This window comes from Corvus moneduloides, chromosome 9 (assembly GCF_009650955.1).
Source record: "Corvus moneduloides isolate bCorMon1 chromosome 9, bCorMon1.pri, whole genome shotgun sequence".
Taxonomy (NCBI): domain Eukaryota; kingdom Metazoa; phylum Chordata; class Aves; order Passeriformes; family Corvidae; genus Corvus; species Corvus moneduloides.
The window spans coordinates 30,958,320-30,985,597 of NC_045484.1; the positions used below are offsets into that span (position 1 = coordinate 30,958,320).

At 46.3% G+C, this 27,278-nt stretch overlaps 1 protein-coding gene across 2 annotated transcripts in view; it reads right to left on the bottom strand.

The window, feature by feature from the left end:
• Nucleotides 1-27,278, bottom strand: part of JAK1 (Janus kinase 1) — a 44,980-nt gene that overhangs the window by 2,750 nt on the left and 14,952 nt on the right. For both annotated transcript variants that reach the window (XM_032117515.1, XM_032117516.1), the window contains exons 2-22: nt 18,733-18,812; nt 17,733-17,931; nt 16,463-16,586; nt 12,365-12,515; nt 11,028-11,191; nt 10,607-10,940; nt 9,991-10,164; nt 9,445-9,602; nt 8,716-8,839; nt 7,391-7,577; nt 5,787-5,893; nt 4,565-4,711; nt 4,225-4,312; nt 3,650-3,777; nt 3,298-3,433; nt 2,774-2,925; nt 1,850-2,000; nt 1,447-1,541; nt 949-1,141; nt 607-731; nt 35-207 (exon numbers count right to left, since the gene is read on the bottom strand). In XM_032117515.1, coding sequence (XP_031973406.1) covers nt 35-207; nt 607-731; nt 949-1,141; nt 1,447-1,541; nt 1,850-2,000; nt 2,774-2,925; nt 3,298-3,433; nt 3,650-3,777; nt 4,225-4,312; nt 4,565-4,711; nt 5,787-5,893; nt 7,391-7,577; nt 8,716-8,839; nt 9,445-9,602; nt 9,991-10,164; nt 10,607-10,940; nt 11,028-11,191; nt 12,365-12,515; nt 16,463-16,586; nt 17,733-17,931; nt 18,733-18,738 — 3,116 coding nt within the window. In that variant the 5' untranslated portion in view covers nt 18,739-18,812. The remainder of the gene's footprint in view (nt 1-34; nt 208-606; nt 732-948; nt 1,142-1,446; nt 1,542-1,849; nt 2,001-2,773; nt 2,926-3,297; nt 3,434-3,649; nt 3,778-4,224; nt 4,313-4,564; nt 4,712-5,786; nt 5,894-7,390; nt 7,578-8,715; nt 8,840-9,444; nt 9,603-9,990; nt 10,165-10,606; nt 10,941-11,027; nt 11,192-12,364; nt 12,516-16,462; nt 16,587-17,732; nt 17,932-18,732; nt 18,813-27,278) is intronic.

The window sequence follows — 27,278 nt, forward strand, 5'->3', positions numbered from 1 at the left end:
GTCCCTGGGCTGCAGCCTGGTGCCGGGGCCGTACCAGAAGACGGGGCTGTCGCGGTCGTCCTTGACGGTGTAATACTCCTTGTCCGTCTCGATGGCCTTGGTGAGCCCAAAGTCCCCAATCTTCACCCTGTTCTCGCTCTCCACAAGGACATTTCTCGCTGCCAGGTCACGGTGCACGTACTGACAGGAGCCCAGGTAGTCCATGCCCTAGGAGAGAAGAAGCCTTTTATTTCCTTTTATTTCTCCTATACTTTAATGCCTTTTTCTCCAGTTCATGCTTCCAATGGCCTGACCACGCTCTGCCCTTTCATCCCTTCCTCCCTTTACAGCTGCACCTTGCTCCTTCCCTCTTGCCAGCACACATTCCAAGTGCTGCTATCCCTCCTAAAGCTCCAAATCCTCCCACAGGAACAACTTTTCACAGCAAACTTTCCAGCAAGGGAACCTCATTATTCCCCTGCTGCTCTTTGTGCCAGTAGCACCCAAAGTACGGGAGAGATTGCTTTATGGGGATAGAGAAGGAGAACGGGCTTGTTCCTGATGTTTTCCATGCCCCCTCACCCTGCTGCTGGAACAGAGGAGCTGCAGGCTCAGGGGCCAGCTCACCTTGCAGATCTGAACTGCGTATCTGAGCAGCTGCTTGAGATTGATCTTGTTCTTGTTCCGTGGGAGATACTCCTTCAGGCTCCCAGAGGGAAGGAATTCCATGATGAGTTTAATCCCACTTCCTCCTAAAAACCAGAGCATGTTTAGTTTGCAGACCCTTCTCACATCAGGAACACCAACAGCTTTTGTACAAGCCCAGAGCACCTGCAGCATTTTAAACATCACGTGGCTCATTCCCATCATCCACCCCTGAGCCAATCCACAGGAAAACCTGCTCCAGGCAGGACATTTATACATTCTAAAGGAAAACCCATAGACGTTTTTATATTCTGCAAGATTTACCATCTTCTGTGCAAATGCCCTTGTATTTGACGATGTTGTCATGATAAAGATTCCTCAGGATTTCGATTTCCTTCTTGAGGTCAGCGATGTGATTCCCTCCGCTCTCTGGCTTCAGGGATTTCACTGCCACCTGCTCCCCGGTGTTGTCACCTTCTGGGTCATATCTGCACAGTTCCACCTTGCCAAAGTGGCCCTGGGTGGGAGAGAAAGGAACATCCGTGAGGATAATGCTCTGACAGTGACATCCAGGCACTGATCTGGGTGTTTGTGTGGCACAGCACGGGCTGTAGGGACAGCCAGGCACTGATCTGGGTGTTTGTGTGGCACAGCACGGGCTGTAGGGACAGCCAGGCACTGATCTGGGTGTTTGTGTGGCACAGCACGGGCTGTGGGGACAGCCAGGCACTGATCTGGGTGTTTGTGTGGCACAGCACGGGCTGTGGGGACAGCCAGGAGCACTGGCTGTGTTCTGTGTTCTGTAGGTGACGTTTCTCTTACCTCACCCAAATCCCGGATTCTTTTCAAGAACCTCTTCTCAAAGAGAGTGGGATCCACCTCGGTGACGGGTTTCTTCTCCGAGACAATATCGGGATCTAGGAGGGGAAAAACATCCCAGGTCAGATTCCTGCATGGTCTCGACACTCCAGGGCATCCCTGCTCAATTCCCACTGTCACATCTTTCCTTCCTTAGATCCCACCTGCTTTCTGACAGGGAATCCTCCATCCACACCTGCAGCCTGGATCTGCTTTCAGACCCACTCCCAGATTTGGTGAACTTCCCACTCCATAGCAGTTCCTCAGCTTCCATGAGGTTGGAACAAGAAGCTCTTCAAGGTCCCTCCCAAGCTCTCCCACCCCAGGATTCCATGATCCCTCCCTCCAGGTGCCCCCTGTGCCTTACTCTGCTCCTCCAGTTTGTTGATGTCCCTCATGATGGCCCTGAAGAAGGGTCTCTGGTGGGGGTCGTAGTTCATGCACTGCTTCATCAGATCTGCCAGTTCCTTGCAGGACGGTGTGGCCAGCACAAAGTGCCCCTCGTAGAACCTCTCCTTCTGTGGGAACAAATGGAAATTCCAGGGATTTTAACTCTGTGACTCACAGTTCTGAACTGGGGCAATGGCTGGACTTGAGGAGCTCCTGAGGTCTTTTCCAACCTGAGCAATTCAGTGATTCTACATGAAAGGATGTGACCATTAAATCCTTATCTCAGTGTGAGCCTTGCCAAGGAAATCCTTTTCAGCTGGAACTCTGATCTCCTACCAACAGAGAATTCCTTTTGTGCTGGATCTGGAGCAGCCACTTTATATCCATCAAGTTTTCAAAAGGTGCTGAATGTTTCCCCTTTCAGAAGTCATTCCCTGCCAGGTTTCCCCAGTTATTTATGCACCAGGAAATGTTTGCCAAGGACACACCTGGAGCTCCTCACAGCCCTGACAGCTCCGGGGCAGGTGGGACAAGGCTGGGATGGGCATTCCCAACCCTGCAGGGCTGTGGCCACAGGCAGGAAGGGCACAACAAGACTGACTCCAGTGCTTTAGATTGCAGTGAGCAACAGCAGTGTCCATGGGAGACCCTTTGGAATCCAAAAACCCCAAGAGTAGAATCACTGAGCTGTTTGGGAGAACCTCACTCAGCTTCTAACTGGACACAGGGGTTAGAAAAGGCTGGGACAACTGGGATTGTCCAGCCTGGAGAAGAGAAGGCTCCAAAGAGACTTCAGAGCCTCTTCCAGTGCCTAAAGGGGCTCCAGGGCACTTGGGACAAGGGGGAAAACTGAAGGGCCCAAGAGGATGGATCCAAGGTGAAGTTTGTGTAACAGTTTTACCTCTGCTAAGGTCTTGTCTTTCAGTGGAATTTCTCCATTATAGCAGATTTCCCACAGGGTTGTACCAAAGCTCCACTTGTCTGCTGCAATGCTGAGGTTTTTGGAATCCTCAACACACTCAGGTGCAATCCAGGGGATCCTCTCAACGCGCTCTGGGATAAAACACATTGGCACTGAATATCACAGGAGGGAAAACCAGCCTTTAGCTGGTTTCTTGTCTGAAATAAACTGGAGCTGCAGAATCTGTCCACTTTCAGGGAAGTCTTGATTCTCAAATCCCTGTTTTCATAAGGATGTTCCTGTGGCTTTTACAGGCTCGTGCCTGGAGCCATCCACAAACTGAGATTCCTTCTGTGTTATCTCACTGGACACAACATTTTGTAAGAGAAATGAATGCTCTGAACACCCACTGTGCATTTGCAGATCCGTGAAAGCTGATTACTTCTATTCCAGAGCCAGTTCTGGCTGCTATAAATGACATTCATCCCTTTCCCCTTCCCTGGGAATGTGATCCCTGGACATACCTTGCCTGGACAGCACCGTTATGGGGATTCCTGGGTCACTCAGCTTTATGAAAGGCCCATATTCAGAATCAATTCCCTCTCTGGCCAGCAGGATGTTCTTGGTGCACACATTCCCATGCACCAAATCCTTGTCCTCCTACAGATAAACAGGGAAAGAACAGTGAGTGGGATGCTCTGCAAGTGCTCCAGGGTATCCACACCACAGGGGATCTCTAAAATACTCCAAGCTGAAATCCAAAATTACAGCTGGGAAGAAACTGGAGAAAAAGGAGGAGTAGGGAAACAGAGTGTTCCCACTTCACTCTTCCTGGGGGGGTGAATGGGTTCCCCACTAGGCCAAGGTGCCTCTTACCAGGTAGCTCAGGGCACTTGCAAGTTGTTTGGCCACTTTGAATTTCCATGGGGTTGTGAGAACTTCACTTTTCTTATGCATGAACAGATCCAGAGGCCCACATTCAACAAACTCTTCAACCATGATATCTACAAAGGCAGGTGCAGAAAGTCAGTGCTGCAAGAAATTGTTTGGAGTCATTTAATTTGTGTTCCCACCTCCCCCTGTGCCCCCAGCCGAGATGGTTGGAAAATGTCTTTATTTCACCTTGCCCAAGGTTTATTTCAGTGCTCAGAGTCCAGATTAAAATGCTGAGGGGCTTCACGTGGCAAATGAACATTAAAGCTGGAAGCATTTCAAGGGAATGCTGCCACCGGGTGGTTTGTATCCACACTGCCCCAGCCCTTCTGGCATTCACCCTGGAAGACTCTTACTCAAACACAGCATTGGAAGGGGAAATTTATTGGGAGAAAGGCCTTTACAGCTGCTTTGGTGTCCCAGTTCCATCCTGGAAAGCTCCAGAGGCAGCAGCTGCCAGCCCTGTCCCTGCTCCAAGGCTGCCCATGTCCCTCCCAGCTGCCATTCCCTGGACTCACTCTCCACGTCCCGGACGCAGACGCCGTGCAGGAGCACGATGTGCTTGTGGGACACCTGCCTCATCATGCTGGCTGTCTCAAAGAATGCCTGGGGAAAGGGAGAGAAATCACATCCAACTGCTGCTCCCGGGGCAGCATTCCAAGAGTTTCCCACATCTAGAGCACCACGGAACAGCAACACATCAAAATCCCTGGGTTTAGTCACACGAAGGGTCAGCAGGGGAGGGATGTGTCCCATGGGGTGCCTAAAGCTGGGATGAGCTGCATCTTCAGCATTTCCCCACTCCCAGCCCTTTTTAAAAAGTTATCCGTGTACAACACACACAAGGAAAACACTTGCCAAGGAAATGTCTCTGTGGCTGGGGTCCAGGACTTTGAGCAGGACTCGGATCTCTTTTTCATTCTGATATCCTTCGTTCTCATCATCCTTGAGGCTGAGCATCCCTGAGTAAATCTGGGTCCTGGTCCCTCTTCCCAGGTGTTCTCCCTGAGACACAACAGCAGGGATTTGTCAGACAGGAAGAACACAAGGTTTACACCAATATTTATTGGAATCTGTGCTTTTTTCTGTCTCTGGTTGATGTGGTTGCAGATTTAAATTTATTCCAGCGAGAACCCAGTGACAGGGAGTTATTTTTGCTTCAGTGAGCTCTGAGCATCCTCCCCACGTGAATTCCTTGGATATTACACCTCCACTAACATCCAGCAGGTTCCCTGGGATTGAGCATTCCCAGACTAAACAAATGAATAAACAGCTGGGCTCTTACTCACAAGAAGCTGCTCCTGAGGTGATCTTTAGTGTGTTTCCAAAAGTGAGAGGAAGTAATATTTACTGCAAGGCTTTGTTTGGGGAAGCAATTTCCTCCAAAATAACAGAGGATTCTGCCTTGGGATATTTTTGCAGGAAGCCTGGATGCTGACTGTAAACACACCAACCCAAACCCAATCTCTGTCTGCAGTGATGCAACTAAAAACCCCCCAAACCTTTTTATTTCACAGAAGAAGCCACGTGCCTGATTTAAGAGCTCTTTTTAGAAACATTAAATCTGATTTAAGTGCATTCCAACCCCTGTGTGTTTGCTAAGGTTTATTCAGGTGACCTGAATAAATAACTACACAGACATGGGGAAATTTGAAAATTTAGGGAGGTTTCAAACACAGAATTCTGACTGCTCAGAGCTTTTGAATACTTCACCTTTTTCACTGTAGGATATTATCTTAAACCTTTGTTTCTCTGATAAGTCAGGCTTTAAAAAATACACCACAACAAACCAGCTCCCCAGAAATGACCTTAAACCCCCTCTTTTCCTTTAGAAAACTGCTTAAAAATCAATTTGATTTCCAGTGAAAGGCATCCCTCTCCTCAGCTCTCCTTTATCCACACAAGGCCATACAAACATTGGGGTTCTGGAATCAGAGGCTTAAATGCAAATAAAGCTCCAAGTTAGGTTTGCTGAGGGGAAGTGGGAGCGGCAGGAGCAGCCAGCAGGGGGTGATTGGTGTCCCCTGGCCGGGAGCAGGGACAGCCACACTCGTGGGCTGCAGGGCAGCTCAGCACCCACCTGCACGATCTCCTCCTTGCGGATCCGATGGAAGCTCAGCTGTCCCATGGGATACACTGGCTGCCATTCCTGGGCCTTCTTGGTGGCCACCAGCAAGTTGGAGATTTCTGCAAGGCAGGGGAAGAAAATATCCTTAAAGCTTTTCAAAGAAACTGCACTCCCCCTTCCCAGTAATAACATGGATGTAAATGCTCCTGCCTTTAAATCCCCAAAAATCGGGAGGAAAAAAGAGACTTGGACTTGACCTCTGCTCTTCATTCAGCAGGAGAATCACTAAAGCACAGTTTCATATTTGTATTTTAAGTAGAGTTATCATCAGCCAGATCAGGGTGATACTGAGCAACTGAACAGAGTTTTCTGCACAAAGCTTGAAAGAGAAAATACCCCTGCTGTACATGGAATAAAATGGAATAAAATATCCCACATTCCCTCCTGCCAGCAGATCCATCTCCTTTCCAGTGTGCAAGGGGGAGTCTCATTTCCTCCTCACCTCCTTCCAAATTCCCTGTACTCTGGGAAACACCACCAGTGTTCCCAGGGCACTGGAATGAAACTGGGGAGTGAGGAATGCGCAGAAGGAAAAGACTCAAAAATCCAGAGCTTCCTCCCCACTGCTGCGGGGTAGAGCCAGAAGTTTTGCACAGGAATTCTGCCTTCCAGGCATTATTTATTGGGAGAGGATGGATTGGGATGTGTGTGGCCATCTGGGCTTCCTCCTGCTGGGAGCAGAAGGTGGAACTCTGGAAAGCACCAGGAATAACCACACCCTCCAAACTGCTTTAGTCTTGCATCCCCTGAACTTCTTCCTGAATACCTGATTAAATATTCAGAAAAGGAAAAAAACCCACCAGGAAAGAGACAGAACAGGGAACATGCACTGAATCCTGCTGGAACTAAAGCCAGGGGAGAAGCTGAAGTGGGCAATCAACTCCCTGACCCATTTTGTTTTATTTTACCCCAAATCCAGCCATCAAAACGTAACCAAAACGTCAAATGTGCAATGTCCTCCTGCTCCAGACCATTACCCACGTTCTTTGTGCAGAGTGTGAGAAGCTCAGGGACTCTCCCAAGGCCTCAGAGCAGCAGGTAATTGATGTGGCTCACTTATTCCCCTGCTTCTAACAGGAAACCATTATCAGCTCAGCACAATCACCCCACTGTGCTTCCTCTCTCGCACAAAATTCAGCTGCAAGACGCTCGCAGTTCATAGCAAACAGCTCCAGAGAGTGCTGCCATCACTCAACAACTGCCCCATTGTCCCTCAGATGGGACCTCACAGATGATTTCCTGCCACCAGCCTCTTCAGGACATCAGCTGGGACCAAAACCCTTCCCTGCTGCCTCGTGCAGATGAATTATTGAGCACCAGCTCACAGTGAGAGCAAACACAGCAGCTTCCAACTCTCCTTTCCCCTCCTCAAACCTGTTCCTGGCACCTGTTTTGCTTCTGACAAAACTCCTCCTCCCCAGAGAAGGAAAAAACTTTAAACTACTTCTTTTTAAAGAGCTTCACTGCAGGATACAGCACTAAAAACACCCTAAAGAAGCCTCCTGTTCCTGGAGTTTGCTCCCTTGCAACAACAAAGCCCTGCAGGGCCAGGCTACCTCTGGGTCTGGGCTGGCAGCACCTCTTCAGGGTGAAGCTGATGTTGTCTGTCCGAAGGATTTGTCCCTTCAAGTGATCCATGAGGTCCTTCAGGGATGCAAAGGATTTGTTGGAGCCATGGAGGAAGTACCCCCCTTTCTTCACCTCAATCTGGAAGTTCTTGTAGGGGCCTGAGTTATTCATCACCTGGTATTGGGGGGAGAGGGAAAAAAAGAAAGCAAACAGAATCATTGGAGTGAAAGAATGTTTGCAAAGCCATCAAAGCCTCTCAAAACCTTGGCATCACCCGTAGGACCAGCTCATCACCTGCTCCTAAGCCAAGGTCCTCTAATCAAACTGCAACAAAGCAGAAAAAACCCTAAAATTCTTGGAATTTTCACTCCCAGGAGGCTCAAAGAGCAGAAGAGCAGCATCATGAAGATGATGCAGTCACCCAACAAGCCCAAATTACGGCTTTTTGCAGAGCCTGAGAATATGCAGAAGTTTTGCCTCTTCTGGAGGAATTTTTTCTTCCTTTGGTCAAGAATTGCAGAATCTGGAGCAGGGTTTTGAAATCTCAACTTAAAAATAGTGAAACTCCCTTCGCAACCCCAGATGGTTCAAGCACTGAAACGAAATCTCAGGCTGGTGTTGAGACCTTCCAGTTTTGCTCAGAGGTGTTGGGGAAGGGCTGAACTTCTGAACTTCCCCATCTCAAGAGCTCTCAGGGTCTCCCCTCTGCAGTTTTGGGTGACCTCTCCCTTCCCTCTTTTCCAAGAGAAAATTCCTTTCTTGTTTCACTGTTAAAAGACAGAGCTGATCATCTTTTTTTTTTGGCAAATATCTACGGGAGATAACCCCAGGATCAAATATCCCTTCCTGACTCACCATTGATTCCATGACCATTTCTTCCTAAGATAATAATTTTATTAGTAGTATTATTATTAGTATTTATTTATTTATTATTATTCTTGTATGAACACTTTAAATATTCTCCCAAACCACCAAGTCAGCTGCAGGCTTCCAGCTGAGGCCAGTGTGGCAGTAAAATCCATCCAGGGAATTAAATCCACGCTCAAAAAGGCTCAAGGGAAGGTGAAGTGACAAATTCTCCGTGTCATGAGTTTAAAATACTTAATTTTTATCACATTCCTGCACAGTTTGATTGGGAGGAATGGAAATGTTCTGGATCTAATTAATCCTATTTGGAGAGACAGCACAAAGGTGTGGAGAAAAAAGCCAATTCCCTCCAACAGAGATCAGGGTGACTGCCCTAAGGACAAAAACACATCCCCAGGGATTCCAGGGAGCAGATTCCTGCTGGGAATGCCACAGCTGGCTGTACCTCTGAGCCTTCCAAACACGTCACAGTCATGAGGATGTGGTTGAAGTTTGTGCAGCTCCACCTCAGCACGTACATCCCCACCTCGTTCCCCTCCTGCCTCAGCTTGTTGATGGCATATTCCGTGCTGGAAGGGAATGGACAGTGAGCAAAACCAACAAGGGAGCATCCAAAAATCTGTTCTTGGGAAGGAACACGAGAGCAAGCCTCTATTTGGGGTGTAACAGCAACTTAGAAATATGTATATTATTATTAAAACAGGATTTAAGGGTGCACTGCGCACCTTGGGCTGCCCAGAGCAAGGGAGGAAGGATTTGTTAAAGGGAATTCTACATCCAACACTGTGCAGGTGAAATCTGGGATTTCTACAGTTTGCAGCTTAAACATAAAGGGAAAAACCACAAAGGTGGGTGGAGGGAAGAGAATTCCTTCAGGGTTTAAAAACCCAAGGCTCTGTTCATCCATCCAAGGACTCCTGGGGTGAGTGTAGAGACAACTCTCTACCTAAAATATTCCCATGTGTCCATGGAGGAAACTCTTGAAACACTCCTTCACTGCAGAAACACTGGGTTTGTAGATGAGTAAACAGACAAACACTGATTTTTTCCTTAGCAAAATTAAGTTTTTCCAACCCTTTGGTAACCACCACTCATCCAAACCCCAGCTTTCCTCAGCAGATTCACTATGAGAGGAATTATCCAGAAAACCCCTCCAAAGGCAGAAGTGACTGACCAGATGGGCCCGTGGCAGCCGTTCTTGATGTTGTGCTGGATGAGGGGAGGAGCCACATCAGTGCACAGGTAGTGGTGGGCATCTGCTGTGAGCCTGAAGTAGCCATCGACCAGCGAGGTGAAGGACAGGGCCTCGGCGTGGGAGCTCAGCTTCAACTCCTGCCACAAAACACAGGGAAGAGCCCTTACAGCTCTGCCACGACACCTTGGGAATGCTGGAACATCCAGCTACTTCTGGCTACAGGATGTTGGTGTTTGATGAGCCAGCAGTGGCCATTCCTGCCCTCCTCTGTCCTGGCTGCACACTCCGTTCTCCAACATCGCAAGGTCTGCAACTCCACGTGGGATCTGTGAGGGAAACTTTAGTGCCAGTGTGGGCACAACTGCACTCACCCACTTTTAACAGCCACTTCTGCTCTGCCCAGTGTCAAGGGCAGCACATTTTGTGTTATTTACATTCAAAATGTCCCTCAGGAGGTTGTCACCTTCTGTCCAAGCCCACCCCAGGTCCCCATGGAAGGGAAATGATCCCAGGTTTGGTTCTCACCATCCTTTTGTTATCCTGCTTGTTGATGCTGACTGTGGACTCCTTGATGACGATGTGGGTGATTTCAGGGAAATAGGAAAAGTTGTTCCACGTCTCCCGAAGTTTGTGTTTTTCCTCCTCCTTTTTGGCTTTGCCATCAGATTTTTTCTTCTTCTCTTTCTCTGTCTGTACAGGCTGCAAATGTATTTGGGACAAAAGCTTTAATTAAAACATTTTTAGCACAGTGTTTTTACTCTAAACCAAAAATCCATTCTGTAACTACAGAATAATAATATAAAATATAGAATATAATGCAGTGCAATATACAGAATAAAGCTACTGAATTCTGGAATGTTTTTTGCAGTCTCTTTCATTTTCCTGGTAAAAGGCTTGCCCACATAGGCTGTCCAGTGTCCATCCTTGGAACCTTTCAAGATAAAAGCCCTGAGCAACCTGGTCTGATCTCAAAGCTAAGCCTAAAAAGGGCTGGAACTTCCTGGGGTTCTTCCAACCTGGATAATCCTGTAATCCCATAAAAGCCCCTCCAATAAAAAGCTGCCTGAAGACCACAACTATTTTTTAACAGCTGTTATGTCCCAAAAAATCCTCTAATTCCCATTTCTCATAGGCTACTTACACTTGGCTTGAGCCTCCACTGAATCCCATTGTTTCCTGTCACCATCACTTCATACTTCTCATTGTCTCCACAATTAAATTTATTTATCTCATTCTCAGCAGAAATCAGCAAAAACGAAGTCTCAAAAATCTCTGCCCCGTAATATTTGGTCAGGATCTCCATGGTGGATAAATATTTAACCTTCAGATCCCGTGGGGAGACGCTGTTGTTGCAGATGGTTTTGTTGTTGAACTCCTTCAGGAAATGCTTGAAAACGTTATTGATCCGAATCCTGGTTAAGAAATTCCTCTGCCTGATGGTCTTGTTCAAAGTTTCAGGGATATAATGCTTGTAACTAGAAGGAAAAACAAGGCTGTGGATTCGATTCCTCCTCTGGGAGAGGAGCAGAGCCAGCAGGGACAGAGGATTTAGCCCAGCTCACCTGATGTCCTTGGGAAGCTCCGGCAGCTTCACGTTTTTCTTGATGGCATCGTGGGAGATTGCCAGGACAGCCATTCCCAGACACTCATTCTCAATCTCATGGACCTCCTGCTCGTTTTTGGGGTCACGGATGGGTGCCAGGCCCTTCACTAAGTCATACTGGCCCTTAACAGGAACAAAAAACTCCAAATTACCCATTTGGTCTTTCCCAGAGTTTGTTTTTGAGCAGGAATTCATCCCTTGGCTCTCCTTGGGCAAAGAGAAGCTGGAACCTCATCCCCTTCTTTTATACATCAGCCCACCAAAAATTCACTTTTTTTTTAATTACTTACAGAAATCACCAGCCCTGGCCCCTTTTAGTACCTTCAATGGTTTTTTTCTGGTCCACCAGAACAACTTTGTGTCTCTGCTTTATCTCTGCCCTTCCCATCCAAGTCTCCATGAATCTCATGGACTCATCCCTAAGCCAAGTCCTGCTCTGGGACAGCCTGAAAAGTGTTTGGCTACCAAAGAGCAAAGACATTTCTGTGCCTCATTGCTTTAATGTTTCCCTGGAATTCTCTTTCATTGTGGTTTCCCAACTAAACAAGGATTTGCTGGAGCAGCTGCATGTTGTCTCTTTTTCTGAAGGGCAAAGTCCTATTTCCAAGTGTGAAAATCCTGCAGGAATTCTACTCAGAATGAACAAAAAATGAGTTTTTCTCAGGACACTCAATTTGCTCTTTCATCAACCTGAATTTTCCCTTTTTTTTTGTGAAACCAGGCAGCTTCTGCTTTGGAAAATCCTTTGGAAGGTGCAAGAGGAGAGCAAACCTGGAGCTGAGCAGGCAGTGGGGTTATCAATCTTTATCACCACGGGGTTATCAGTAAGTGGTTATCAATGTTTTAACAGGACCCAGTAAAGAAACCTCATTCAGAGGACCCAGCCCTGCCACATCTCCCTGTGCTGCTGCTCCTCTCCAGCCCTGAATGTCACAGCTCACAAAATGTCTCACAAAAGGTGACTGACAGTGTTTATAAACACAAATAATTCACTTCTATAATTATAAATAATAATAATTAATTAGTAATTATAAATAATAATTCTATAATAAAACATAATATCATTAACTATCTATAAAAATACATCCCTTTTTGGACTGTGAGAGTTCCTTTACACCTTCTATCAGTCATTTTTCTTCATGTAGCAAATTCTCTTCTCTCCACCAGGCAGAGGCACCAATAAAACCCTTTCAATACTCACAGGATACATTATGTGTATTTTAAGAGTTTGAGAAGAGGTTTTTAAAGCAGAATCCCATCTTTTTGTGGGAATACAGCATCAGAGACAACTCCAACCTGTGCAAAGATGTATTCCAGGGAATTGGCATCCAGGATGGGGGTTCCCTCTGGGGCCAGCTTCTTGTCATAGGCCTTGGCCTTCCTCGGGGAGTGTCTCCACACCGAGGGCTCGCTCTCACTGGTCCCGTGCCAGTTGGTGAAATAATATCTGGCAAAAAAAAGAGTCAGAAACTTTAAAAACTTCTTGGGAAAAGCCTCCATTCCCACAAGATATTTTGGACTTTGAAAAGCAAAGCAGTTAAAAAGCAAAAATCGGTCAAACTTCCGCCTTAAGCTTAAGTGGTCCCACACTCCAAGCACGTTCCTGGCCTGAGGAACTGGGGGAAAATGATTGAATTATTATATATTATTATAGGGCTTTTCCTTTTTTTTTTTTGTTATAGAGACAGAGCACCTCTCCTGTGAGGAAAGACTGAGAGAATTGGGATTGTTCACCTGGAGAGGAGAAGGCTCCAGGGAGAGCTCAGAGCCCCTGGCAGGGCCTGAAGGGGCTCCAGGAGAGCTGCAGAGGGACTGGGGACAAGGCATGGAGGGACAGGACACAGGGAATGGCTTCCCACTGCCAGAGGGCAGGGCTGGATGGGAAATTGGGAAGGAATTGTTCCCTGGGAGGGTGGGCAGGCCCTGGCACAGGGTGCCCAGAGCAGCTGGGGCTGCCCCTGGATCCCTGGCAGTGCCCAAGGCCAGGCTGGACATTGGGGCTGGGAGCAGCCTGGGACAGTGGGAGGTGTCCCTGGGGTGAGATGGGATGGAATTTAAGATCCCTCCCAACCCAAATCAGTCTGAGATTGACATTTATAAAGCCCCAAATCTGCAGTGGTCAAGGCTGGAGTGCCTCAGCTTCAGTACAGAGTCAGGATCTTCAGCAAAATAAAATTAATATTTTTAGTTAAGCTCTTCTCAGGCAGGAGCTCCAACCCAAAACTGCACCAAGAACTCCTGAGAAGAAGATACTCAAGAAGAAGATACTCAAGAACCAGAAGATACTCAAGAACTCTTTGGGCTGAAGTGTAAAGAGCAGAGCAAAGCAAACCCTTCTGAAATCCAAAGGAAATGCCTTTGTTTCCCTCTTCTCCTGCAGAAGAGGAGTCAGAATTAACAACTCCAATTCTTTTGTTATTTCCTGAAAATAATTATGGGCAAGGTATTGTGCATTGTTTGTAACTGAGGGGAGAATTTGCTCCTTTCCTATGAAACTGCTCTGATTAAGACAACATTTAGGAGCTACAGAAACAACTCCAGCTCCATTGTTTGGGGGATGAGTAAATGAAGGAGAATCTTTTCCTTGGAAAGCTCAATGGATTTGTGTGAGTGCGGGACAGATTTTTGCTATTCCCCTTCCACAAACAGGAACAGAAGCACAGATTTCCCCATTCCCAAGCAAGCTGGAAAGGAGATCGTGCCCCTGAGCTGCAGGAGCAGGAGCCAGCCCTCCCTCAGAGCATCTTCCAGGGCAGGGGAGCTGGGAAGAGGGATTTGGGAATCACTTGGGAAGGTGGATTTGGATTTCAGCCTGGCCAGGGAGTGCTGGAAATGCTGGAGGGGCCCTGCTGTTCTCACTCACTTCCAGCAGCTCCTTCTTTCCAGAGCTTCCACAAAATTGTGTTATCCCAGAATGGGCTGGAAGGGACCTTCCAAAATCCCTCCAGAAGGGATTTGGATCCCTTTTCCACACCAAGAAACAAACCCAGCTAGGGAAGAGTTAAACTCCTCCTGCTCTGTGTGCCAGTGACTCCAGGATATTACAAATCCTGGGGTTTCTCATGTTGGAGCCTATTTTCTTTAAAAAAAAAAAAGAACTTGAGGCAAGTGTAAAAAACACAGGCTGCTCCCAAAGTTTCAGTGAAAAGTCCTTTTAAAAGATGACCAAAAGTGCAGCAGCATCTGGCACTGATTCGGTGGGGAGAGGAGGAGGAGGAGAAGTTCACACAGAAAACAAAAAGCTTTCAGCAGTGGGAGAGAAGTCCAACCCCTAAAAACATTTCAAACCAGACAAATCCTTTCATTTTTGAGATAGAATTTCAAAAGGACAGGACTAAAACCTCTCAAAGTAATCAAAAATAAGAATTATTTCATTTCTAAATTACCATCAACAGTTAATCCACTGCTCTATTTAAAAGGCCCAGACCATTTTCCTTTTTTAAAATTCATTTAGGGACCAGTTTCACAACCCAAAATCCACAATAAATAAATGAAATCAAGGAAAACACCACCAGGACACAACAGTATTCCTGGGAAAATGGGAATCTTTGGATTTTAGGGCTTAACTCCTTCTGAAATGCATCTGAAATTATGTAAAATCCGTATTTGTGGCCCAAAGTTTGACAGTTTTCATTGGTGGAGTACAAGGGACAAAAGAGATTTCCCTGCCAAACTCCAAATCCCAACTCCAAAGCTGAAAAAAACAATAATAAACCAGCAGAACTTTTCATTCTGGAAAGCAGGGGCTTTTCCACAGCTTCATTCTACGAAATGGTGCAACAGGAAAAATGCAGAAAATAAAGCTCAGCACAAATTAATTTTGTTCATAATTATTTTCAGGAAATAACAAAAGAATTGGAGTCATTAATTATCTTAAATCACCTTTCTGGGTTATGAACAGCCAAAGATTCTTTTTAAGAGGCAGCTGTTTAAGCAATTTTAAGGAAGGTGCTTCCCATCATTCCCCCAGGGCAGGAACACAAACACCAAACACAGCAAAAATTGGGTTTTAAGGATTAATAGTTCTTAATTAATTAAAATTTAAAAGTTAATTATTAAAAATTAATTAAATTCAAGAGTTCTTAATTAATTAAAAGGATTAAACCCCCACAACTGCACTTTAAATATCACTTTCTTTTACTGAGGGAAACAAAGAATTTCAGGCTCAGGGGAAATTTCACATTACACCAGAGATTTTTATTATTCAGGGTATTGTTACTGTGGCTGATCTCAGAGCAAGAAAGGGCACCCAGTGCTCTGTAAAAACCTTTTGGAGTCTCTCAATTTCATTATTTTGTGGTGTTTATCTGCCCAACCTCATCACAGCTGGGCAAATCTGAGATCAGCCAGGGTTAAGGCATTAATAACACTAATAAAAGAAAAAAGAAACTACTACAGCATCCTCTTCCTCCTCCAAAACCAGCAATTATCATGACTTGAAAAGCAAAGTTCAGTCATTTTTCCTTGTAGCAGCTGATCCAACAATAACAATTCCAGTCTGGAATCCAAAAATCACATTGCAGAGCCCTCTCTTTGCATCTCCCTGCACCCCAAACTGACCCAGGGTGGGTGAAGATGATTTACAAGGTTATTTTCTTACAGTTGTCCCTCGAAGAATCAATTAATCTGTGGAGTTTCTGGATTAATTATTCCTGCAAGCAAAGTTTATTTCGTGTATTTTTCACCTGTATCCTGCACTTAAAGCTCATATTGGTAGATGAAGAGTCAGAATAAAAATAATAATTAAAAATAGAAGCAAAATGTGCAGAATTCGATTTCTATCAAACCCTAAAAGGATGAAAACTTTCTTTGCTCAGAATTCCTGCCTTCATTCCCACTGGATGAGGCCAGAGCACCCTCTCAGCCCCAAATCTCAGTAATGCCTGTGCTGGATTTCCAGGATGCCACCTGGGGGTACCTCTGAGCCAAAGATCCTGGGACTCTCCTGGCTCCTGGTTTCATTTTTCCAAGCCTTCCCCAGCCCAGTCCCACAGATCCCTTGCAGTCCTGGAGAATTCCAAAAGCAAGAGCCTGGTGCTTTTTCCTTTTAAGAGTAAAACTCCCACTGACTTCAGAGGGAATTGGAACACTTCAAACAGGAATTCATCCAGAAAAACACTGACCCAATGGGTTGGAGCCAATTTTCCAATTAACTCTGACCTTGTTCACTCCCAGCTTTGTGAAGAGAACTTCTCGTGGTTTTTCACCTTCTGGGCCTTTTTTTCTGAGGTGGAATCCCAAAGATGCAAAGAAATCAGGAGATATTTGAAGCTCCTGCTGCTCATCTCTCTTCTAAGGTGTGCAAAGCAAGCTGCTGCTTTTGGTTTTGCTTCCCTGCTTCTTCAGGGAGCTCAGAAGAAGAAGAAATATCATTTTCCAGGTGTTTTCCCTTACCTCATGCGATAATGGAGCCTGAAGGATGATTTTTCCTCTACCTTGAAGACCTGGTTTGGTGCATACCAGAGCTTTTTGTTCTCATCGTACAGGGCAAAGAGGTTGTGGCACAGAGGGGACACAGCTGTCACAAAAACACACAAAGGGATGAATCACAGGGCTCCAGTGCACACCCACACCCCAAAACACAAATGCATAAAGCAAATATTGGATCATGAAGAGAAACTGATACTGGGATTAGATAAAAACAAACATTAGGAAGGAAAGGTTGAGGTGGAGCTGTCACCTTGGTTCAGCTGGGTGTGGGGTGTATTAAACAGATTGTTCTGGTGTTAAAGTGATTCCCAAATCCTGATTTTGCCAAGGTCTGAGCTTGAGGAGAAGTGACTTAAAACCTTGATTTTGTCCAGGTCACAGAAATGGGAGTTTTACCAAACCCACCCCTTTGTTCTCAGCTTTATTTTACCAATAAATTCAACCCCCAGAGGTAAAAGAGGAGATTTTAACAAACAAGAAGAAAGCTTTGGTCATTCCCCAGAGGGGTTTCCAGCTGAGAAGAGACTTTGATATGAATGGGCTGATCTGCTTTAATTTTGCATTTCCTCCCTCCCAGATTAAACGAGGCTGTGCTGTGTTTACAGGTCTGGTTGAATTCCTTGTTTTGGTTCTGGGAGCAGCTGCACCATCTGGGGGTTCACAGCCCTGAAAAAGCAGCTCCTGCACACCAACATAAATAGGGGGGTGTTAAATACCCCTCACTTTGCTTAAATCTCTTAAAAAACAACACTCATTTGAGGAGGTTTGTCCTGCAGATTCCCATCCTTTCACCCATTCCCATGGAAGAGGAGCAATTAGGCAAATGAGCTGAAGGCTATTACAAGAATCCAGGTGATGTGGGCACAGAAAATATTTGAGAGCTGCAGGAAAATTCCTGCCCAGTTCACCTGTTCACACCCCCACAGCAGCTGGATAACATTGGGTGTTCCATGGGGAACAGGACAGGGCAGGAAAGAACCCCAGAACCGTAAATACAAAAGCACACTGGCTTATGAGATCCAACAGAGATTAAATCCACTTTTTCCTGTGGAATTACAGGTATTTTGCTGAGCCCAAGCCCAGAGGGAACAGCACGGGACAGGCCCTGACACGTGAGGGATGCACACGAGGTAAAAGCAGCTCTGTGGGGACTTCCTGGGACAGGGTGGCTCTGATGGACACACAGAGGATGCCTCACTTTGGGTGCTGAGCTGAAATAAACCCAAATACTCACAACACCTCTGGGCAGCCTCAATGCACAGCTCCTCCGAGGTGAACTCGCCGCTGGAGTAACAAATGGGGGCTTTGTCCTGCAGGTAGAAGAGGATTTCCAGCCCCTGGTGTTGAGCTTCCAGGTTGAGTTCATTTTTCTTGGTGCTCCTCATTTTTGCACAGAAAGCCATGGCTTTGCAATCTTCTTTTACGTTGAGATACTGGGAGAGGAGGGAAAAGAGCAAAGGGAAACGTGAGGGGGAGCTGGAATCCAGAACACAAATCCATCACTGCTGGCACGAGGGGCCAGGCACCACAGCTCTCAAAATCCTCAGGTGGGAAGCTGATTCTTCAAAGCCAACGAGGTGAAAAGGGGAAAAAAGCAATGTCAGTGATTATTCTGGTTCTGGGAACTCTGCTCCAAATCATTCCCTTTTCTTCTGGTGGCTCCACAGCTTTTCTGAAAGGTTTCTCTTCTCGCTGTAAAGCACAACTTTCATATCCTTCAGCACTTAATTGGCTGGAAAACAACACTTGAGACTGAGTGATTTAAACAGCTCATTTTATGTTTCCTTTTTTAAAAAGTCAGCTTCTATTTTTACAACCCCTTAACAGCAAAATACTTCTCATTGTTTTCTCCCCTCTCACCCTTTGTGATTGAAACTCCCATCACTTTATGAGTCATGGTGTATTTTATAAGATTTATTGGCATTTATCTTTTATTACTACTTCTCTCTCTCTCTCCAGGAGGAAAGAGTAGCACTGAGTGGGTTTAATGCAAGAGCTTTTAGATTAGCAAAGATGCACAACAGGGCAGCTCTGACTCAAAAGAAAATTGTGTTTTATTTAAGCACCCAGTGCTTAAACAGAAAGAGCAGAAAGTTATTTGGGTTATTTGGGTTCTTTGTTCCATGTTTTTCTAAACTTCAGCTCAATCAACAACAAAACCAATTTTATAGTTTATGAAATTAATCCTCCCACTAAAAAAACAAATAAAAAATAAACCCCCAAAGCCAACACACCTGCATTTATGTGCCTGTGGGATCCTCTACACAACTGAAATGGGTTGTCTTCACTCTCCCCAGGAGCAGCTTCACTTTGACTGAAAAAAAAGGGAAAATAGGCATTGTCAGGAATGGCTTTGTACAGTTTGAGGCACAAATGAAATGGCCAGGCTGATGAAATTCCACCTGCAGTCCCAGGGAACCTTTATTATAACTGAGATCTGGATCTGGTCTCAGCCAAAGCCAGTCCCAGGAACCACCCAGGAGTTTGGGCACGTCCACTGATCTCCTCTGACACTTTGGGGGCACTGCCTGAGATGCAACCAAAAATCCCAGGGAAAGCTTTGGTTATTCCCTGCATTTTTCCCCTATTTTCAGTTTGGGCTTGGTCTCATCACAAGCCTCAGCTGTGACACCACAGGAACATTTTCCTCTGTGCTTTATTTCCTCTGGGACTTTTGAAGTCGCTCCATTCCTCACATTTTTATTAGATATTCATTCCAATCCTTCCCTGCTCTCTGCTGTTTCTTCCCCTCCCAGGTTATCATTTAAAATGTGTCTAAACTAAAACTGACAGTGCTGCTGGTTTGGGAAACCTCACCCATCACTCATCTGAGGCTGAAAGATGCCTCCACTTCCAGCCTCCATCCCTCCTTTTTCCCTCCTCCTCCCCCATCTCTGCCAAAATGTGTTTAAACTAAAGGTGTATTTATTATTTTTGCTTCACCAGTGTGGGGCCTTAACCTGTCCTAGCAGACTGCAGCAAATATTGCTTTAAAAGCCTGAGGCTTAGGCTGGAAAAAGTCAGACGGTGCCACACAACTTCCCTCGTGCTTGGGAAGAGCCCAGCAAACGTGATACTGTCCCAGAAAAAGAATTCTATTGAAGAGCCTGGCACACATTGCCAATTAAATTGCGTGTTCCTGCCATCCCTGCCACTTGAATGCTAAATTTGACTTTCCAGGCATATTCCCTTGGCAATAATATGGGGAAGAAGTAACTGAAAGCCTGATTTTTGGAATATGCAGACAAGCCAGGAATTACGTCTGCACAGCACCAGAAAACTGAAACACAAAAGGTGAAAAATATGAACTTGAATCTCATGAAAACCACCCCTTTTTAAATGACATATAACTGAAGCTCCATATATTTCAGTGTCTGTGTGGGCCTAACGTTAAAAAGGTTGTCCAGATGTTTTAAAATGTGAGGGGGAATATAAAACCACTGCCTTTTAAAGATTCATAAATCAAACTTCTTGTTTTCCAACAGTGCTGCTTTGCTTTGGTTAAAAGCTCCTACTCTTGATTTTAGCAATTCCCAGAATCCTAAAAACCCTTAAGTGCTGCTTCATTTACAAAACCTTCTGGGGATGAACCAAACAAACCAACATCCAATCTCTGATTTATTATTTCCTAATGGGTTTTCCAGACATTCCCGTGCTCATTGTTAGGGATTCACATTTTAAAAATGCATCCCCATCTTCCAAAAAGTCTCCTTTGACCGAGACAAATTCCTGCTCTGTCGGAGCATCCCTCACCAGACCCACACACTGAAATGCTTCATCTCTGAAATGTGAAGGGGATTTTTACCCTTTGCCACTGAAAAGCTCTCAGAGGCTCAGTGGAGAATTGTTATTTGTGTAGTTTCTGGTCTCCTCCCTGCCCAGGGGACACATCCCAGGATGGCAGGGATGTGCTCAGTCCCTGCTGACTGACAGGACAGCACTCGCCTTTTTCAGGCATCTTTTAATTTCGCTTCATTTCCGTTTCTCCCAGTGGAAACAGTTCTTTGTGGTGCACCCTCCAGAGTATTTTTGGGAATGCAGGATGGCTCTTCTTGAGATCCCACTCCCCCATGCAAAGGCTTTTCCTGGTTATTTAAAATCCTGACCCACACACACATGCACCACCCAGCTGGACAAGGGAAGCCAGGTGATGGAATCCTTTTGGATTTCAGATTCCCAGGCTGCTTCTCCCTGGATCCTTCTGGATAAGACATCTGGGGCACTGCCTAGGCTCCCCAGGGAATGGTCCCGGCCCCGAGGCTGCCGGAGCTCCAGGAGCGCTGGGACAGCACTGCCAGGGATGCCCAGGGTGGGATTTGGGGCTGTTGGGGTGTCCAAGCAGGGCAGGAGCTGGGCTGGATGATCCTTGAGGGTTCTTCCAGCTCAGGATATCCCACGATTCTGGGATTTCTGCCACCTCCTTCAAAAGCTGTATTTCCAGAACCTGACTGGCAGCGTGAGCACGCCCCCGGCCCGGGGCAACACCAGCAGCGGGAGGGGATGGCTCATCCTTCACCCAAGGCTCCACCACACAGCTGAGAGATTTTGGGCACAAACACAAAGCCATGAACCCACAGCTGCCAGAACTCACATCTGATTTCTTTGGATGATGTCAAAGAACAGAGCTGGATCTCAGGGAAGGAATTTTTTTTCCGCACACCCAGACAGAGCCTTCACACACTTCTGGTATCAGAAAGAGGAAAAGTTACAAAATAGAGGGAGGGAAGTCTAAAGATGGATTGTTCAAAATCAGTTTGGCCATTAAACTATTAAAATATTCGGGAGAGAATAATATTTGGTAAAAACTCAAGTTCCTGCCTAGGATGTGCTACATTTGAAGCCCAGCAGCTCCAGCATTTTTAAGAAAAAAGCCAAATGTACAACACTATTTGCTAAACAACCCCTTTAAACCTGGGCACGCCTCGAAAACTAAGAACAGGCAGACGCAGAACTTAAATATTTTTGAAACTATCTGCAAGTCCTCCTTGAACCAGAAGGATGCTGCTCCACCAACACCACACTTCACCATAAACCAGGAGCCTGGAAGCCAAATGCAAAGATGGAAGGTCCATTTCAGAACCTTTTCAGCAAAAGCCCCTAAAATATGAGTACAGGAAAATCCCAGATAAAATCTGACCAACCCAAAACTCACTTTGAAGCACCATTTTCAAGTTCTTCTTCTTTTCTGCCCTCTCAGCCCATTTAGTTTCTGGTTTCCTGACATGGCCATGGCCTGGGGATGTTTATGATTGCTTATCCCAATATAGGAACAGATAAGTTTTCCTTAAGCATCAGGTCACTTTTGTACTATTTATACTTTAATGTCAGCCCAAAAGCTCTCAATTATTATTATTTTTTCACCACACTCCCCAATAAACCTTTCCCATCCTGTCCAGCCCAGGGCATGCATTTAACCCTGCATAACCTCTTAGAGACTCCTTGAAAATTTAGATCCATGAGCACACGCTGTTTGTTCTCCACAGCATCCTCTCCCCAAATGTACGTTTGATTTGTTTCAGTTATTGATTATTGTCTTTATTGCACGCTTTTATTCAGTGAGCTCACCACACACTGCTCACCTCTGCCCCCAAACCAGAATTACTAATTCCCCTGGGTTCTTCTGTGCAGTCCATGCTGTGATACGACCGCTCCACGCTGCAAAATTGTGTTTTAGAGTAGGGCCAAGAGGGCACAGAATGGAAATTTTCATCAAAAGTGGGTCATGTGCAGCAAAGTTCTCAAGAACTGAAAACCAGCCAGCTTCATTAGTGGCATGCTAATATTAACAGATACCAAATATTTCCATTTTTAGCTCTCCAGCTCTGAGCAGCAGAGGAGGCCAACTCCTGGTGTGTTCTCTGAGTGCTTTGTGCCTACCCAGAGCTTCACAAACTCACTCCATCCTCTGCTGCACCCTGAGGAGTGACCCTGCTTGTTTCCTGTGCCTTTCCAAGGCAGTTTCAGCCACTTCTCTGAATTTCATGACGTGTCACCAGTATGGGAAGAAGTTGCTCAGCCCTCTCGGAGAGCTGGCTGTTAATTTGCCACCTTTATTTTCTGCCTGTAATGGCTGGGGCACATGCAGGAGCACACAAACACAAAATCACTTTGTTTTCTGCATTACCTGCTCTTCCCAGCCTGATTTTCCTTTGGATACAGGCTGGGTTTCTGTAATGACCAATTTTTCGTAGTATGGTTTGGGTTGGAAACGACCTTTAAAGGTCACAACCCCTCTGCAGTGAGCAGGGGCATCTTCAACTAAGCTTTTATAGCTCATAAAGGTGTACTTAATCCTCTTTTATCCACAGTTTCTGGTGTAAAAACAACTTTAAATGACACAATTCTTGAGGCTTACAACCTATTATTATATCCTTGTGTAGTCAACACCAAGCACTTCTCCTTAAAACCAGGATCAATTTCCTTAGAGGCAAAGGTCTCAAGCCTCAAGAAGCCATCAAGAAGCCATCACAGAACCCTTCCAACAACGACCTGATTTTTCTGTAATTAGTTTTTCCTCACAAGCCAACTATCTAAAAACCAGCATCAGCCTGACAATAAAGCTAACGGGGCTGAAGTGGCATTCCAATTTTAGGGTGATTTACACGGACAATTTGTTTTTATTCCTGCCTGGGACACGGCATTAATGATCCTTTTCCTTCCTTGATGTTCTCCTCTCATCCCCACGCCCGTGGCAGTCTGCACCTCTGGGGTGGGATGGAAGTTCTCTGGAAAAGAGCCACGCCACCTTCCCAGCAATGGAGCAGAGCTCCAGGAAGCACGGCCTCTTCCCGGTGGCACCGCGCTGATTTCAGGGGTTTCCTGAGGGGCACTTCAGGCGTGTGGGAAAACTGCCAGGGAAATTGCTCATCATGGCAAACACCTCCGAGGCTCCTCTCAAGAGAAAGTGTTAAGGGCTGGGCAGAGCTGGCTCCTGCTGGGCTGACGTGGCAGTGACCCTCAGCAGGTCACTGGGGCAGGACGTGGCAGGGCTACGGACACGTTGCAGATAAAAGTTAAAGCTTCCATGGAAGTGAACGAGTGGGAATGAGGCACAGAGAGTGAGAGAACAGGGGTCACACAGCAAAAGCTGCGGAGCTTCAGTCCAGCACAGCCCTCAGGGCTACGAGGAGGAGCTGAAGGCAGGGAACAGCTCTGCCTTCCCCAGGGGAGGAGAACACTCTGCAGCCGTGCTACAGATCCGTCAGAAAGGCAGCAGAGGAAAAGAACAGAATGGAAGAAACCCCCCCCCACCATGTGCCATTTCTCTGCTGACTCGGGGACCAGAGTGGGACATCATCATCACACAGCTGAGCCTGTGGGGACGTGGCCGGAGCAGCCACCAGGCCAGGGCAGTGCTGGGGAACTCCAGGAGTTCTCCTAAGCAGGGAAAGCCACCAGGAGGGAGGTGAAGCAGTTTCATGGTTCACACCTTGCACATGAAGGTCTGTAACTGGAGATTTCCTCCCCTCTTTAACCAGACAGGAACAAGAGAGGTCACTTCATCCTGTTCTCCTGAGCCTTAAAATCTCAGAGATCCCACCATGCTGAAATGATTAATGAAGAAACCTCTGGGGACTCGTTATGCATCTACAGGCTCTCAGAGCTCCAAGTTCCCCTAAAAGCCAAGTTTTACAAGCCAGAGTTCATCCCACCTCACCTTATTCACTTAATAAAATTCATTTGCTCCAGAGGCTGTGCATGTGGAGATGGGATGATCCCCAGGGCCCAGATGCGCCATCCTGGCACCTGTTCCACACTGTTCCACTCGGTAATCCCTTAGACAATTCCAAGAGAGCTTGCTGCAAAACAACCCCAACAACCACCTCCACGACCCACTGGTGCTCCTCAACGAGGCAATCCCACATTTCACTGGCTTTTAAGGAAAAAGCAAGCACGGATTTATTACGACAGCACCCGGATTTCCGACGGCGCCTCAGATCTTTAGTAAGAAACAAACCAAAACAAGCAACCAGCTGAGGTCTAGCGAAGTCAAGACTGGTGAGAAACATTCTCAACAAGTCCTTTCTGCAAATGAGTAGAGGAGAAATCAAATGAGTTGCTCACTTACCCAGGAAATCAGTGCCAGCACTGGTAAAGCCCAGCTCTCCCACATCCCTAACAGAGAGAGAGAGAGTTGGAAGCAGTTCCTCCAAGCCCCACCAGCCTGAGGAGGTGAACTCCTCACGGGCTTTGCTTTCTAGTTTGAGTGTGTAAAACATGCAAAGGAGCTGGGACTGGGTGACCACAGAGCTGCTGCAAAGGTCCCGCTGGCTCACAGCCACCCCAGCGGGGCTCCCGGCTCACAAACCACACACGGACACTTCCCTCCTGCTCGGCCCTGCAGCCACTTCCTGGAGAGCAGCTCCAGATGTTCTTGACCTTTTTCATTTTCACATCTAATCACGAAATGGAGGCTCTCAGCCCAGTTCCCTCCAGCCCTTCTTCACTGGGCAGCATGGCTATGAGCAAAACTCCTCACCCCCTACAACGCCCCCCCATAAAAACACCGATGTGGGGTCAGTAGGGACCTTAAAGATCATCTCACTGCCACCCCTGCCACCATCAGCCACCACACACATGGAGGTCAGAGAAGGAACAAGCAACAGGGGAGGTTTTGCAGCAGCAAAATTCCTTTAGTCCAGCACCATCCTGCCCAGGGGCTGAGCTGCCCAGAGGCTGTGAGGGCATCCCAGCTCCTCCCACGGAGCAGGGATTCCTGAGGGCAAGGACCAACCCCAACTTTCCCTCAGTAGAAGAAACTCAAACAGAGGCACCTCTTGCACTCAACCTGGTTTCAAAATAAATGTCACCAACCTGTTGCCACTTAAGGTCATTCCAAAGGCCTAAAGAGGTTCTCACTATGTGGCCAACACCTCTGAACATGGCAGAGCACCCAAACCCCCCAGATGGCTGCTGGCAGTCATGTGCTTCCTGTGGTGGCTTTGCACTTTGGTAAGACTTTTTTGATGGTTTGCCTTTTTCTTTCTTATTTATTTTTAATGTGGCGAGGAGATATTGTTAAAGTTCACTTTTAAGGGCTCGCCCTTTAAAACGAGGCCCAAACAAAAGCAAACAAAACTTCACTGGTTTTGTTCACCCTTCTCTTAAGAGCAAACCACCAACAAAAATATCCCCTAACTAAGAAACATTCCTGCTATAACAGAGTTGAAAACCACACAATTCCATAATGAACTAGGGATTTAGAGAACAATTTGATCTTCAAAGTCTCTTAGCCCGCTCTGTGCTCTCTGCTCCTCTTTTATTAAGGTAAAACCCTGCTGTAATCCTCGTAGCCCCCAACTGTAGTCACAAACATGCACAAGATCTTCTCAGGCTCAATGGAAAGTGGACAATATAGACTTTTCCAACCCAAAAAATTCCTGTGTGGAGTTATTGGGCTACACCGGTTTGGTGTGCATAGAAAAAAAATGTTTTCAGTTTAGAAAAGTGGGCACAGAGTGAGCAGCCCAAGCACTTCATGGTAAGACATGGACAACCCAAGGAAGAACCAAATGCCACCAAGCCATAGTTTTTAATACAAGTGGGAAATACAGGTATTTATTGCCCATCTGTTGGGATGAGCACACACAGCAATTACTTTTTATTATTATTAATCACCAGAGAGCACCTGTATGCATGGCTGGCTGTGAAGACATTTATCCCTCTTAGTCAGAGGAAGGAACTGGGACAGTTAATGGACTCGTCTGAACCAAAATGAGGCTTCCAAGTCCTCTGACTGAGAAGAGATCTTACATCTGCATCTAAACTCATCTCTTTAAACTGCAGATTCAAATCTGGGTGAGTGAACTCTCCCCCAGGATATGCTTTGGTTTGCTTGCAATTGCTTTTATATTTTCAGGCTTTAATGAATCCTTACACTGCCTACTCTGAATCCTTATATTCCCACCTTCAAAAAGAGGAGCTAAGCCCTAAATACCACCTGTGAAGACAATAAAGAAATGACATGGTTCAGATCTCACCCTAAATTGTTTTTCTCTGATCCCAACTGCAACAAAGATTGGGGAAAAAACTTGTAATTTCTTCCAGCTGAAGGCTCTTTTCTTCCCAAAAATCAAACACAAGGAAACTGGCAGAAGCCACTTGAAACAGAAGAAGCCAATCCGTGAGAGCCAAAAGAAGCCTTTAGGAAGTTGTCTCAGTAAACAACTCGAGCTCTGCCAAGACCCAGGATCCTTGTGCCTCCCTTTGGTGGCCAAAAGCAGAGCCTGAGCTCTGGCTGCTCTGGGACACTAAGGACACGTCTCCCAAGGTTTCCTAGGGATGCTCCTTCAGAATATGGAACAGCCAGCTGCTGCAGTTGAAGTCTTATCTAACAGCTGCTTTCTGCCTCAAACAGAGCAACACCCTGTTATTTGTCTGGTATCAGGTTTATCTCCTGAGACAACCAAGACAATTCAGTGTTTGAGCACGGCAGGCTCTGCCACCAGCAGCAGAAGGAACCTGTAAATCCAGTCCTGTCTTCCAGCACCACCCCCTCACACACAGTGCTTCGAGACACCCTACACGTCATTACAGATCTTCTTCAACCACCCAAAGTTCTGCCTATCATTTTCAGCCATGAATTTTCACAGGCCAATTTATCTGGCAATGCTCTGGAGCAGCTGCTACAATTAAGAGTTTGCTGGTGTGAGTCTCCTGTCAACCATGAGCTGTAGCCCAGCACCACCCTGGCAAGCAAACCAAATATTTACCCTCAATTCATTCAATCTCATGGACAAATACATCCACTATTTTTAACTAACTGGCTAAATAGGAGCAA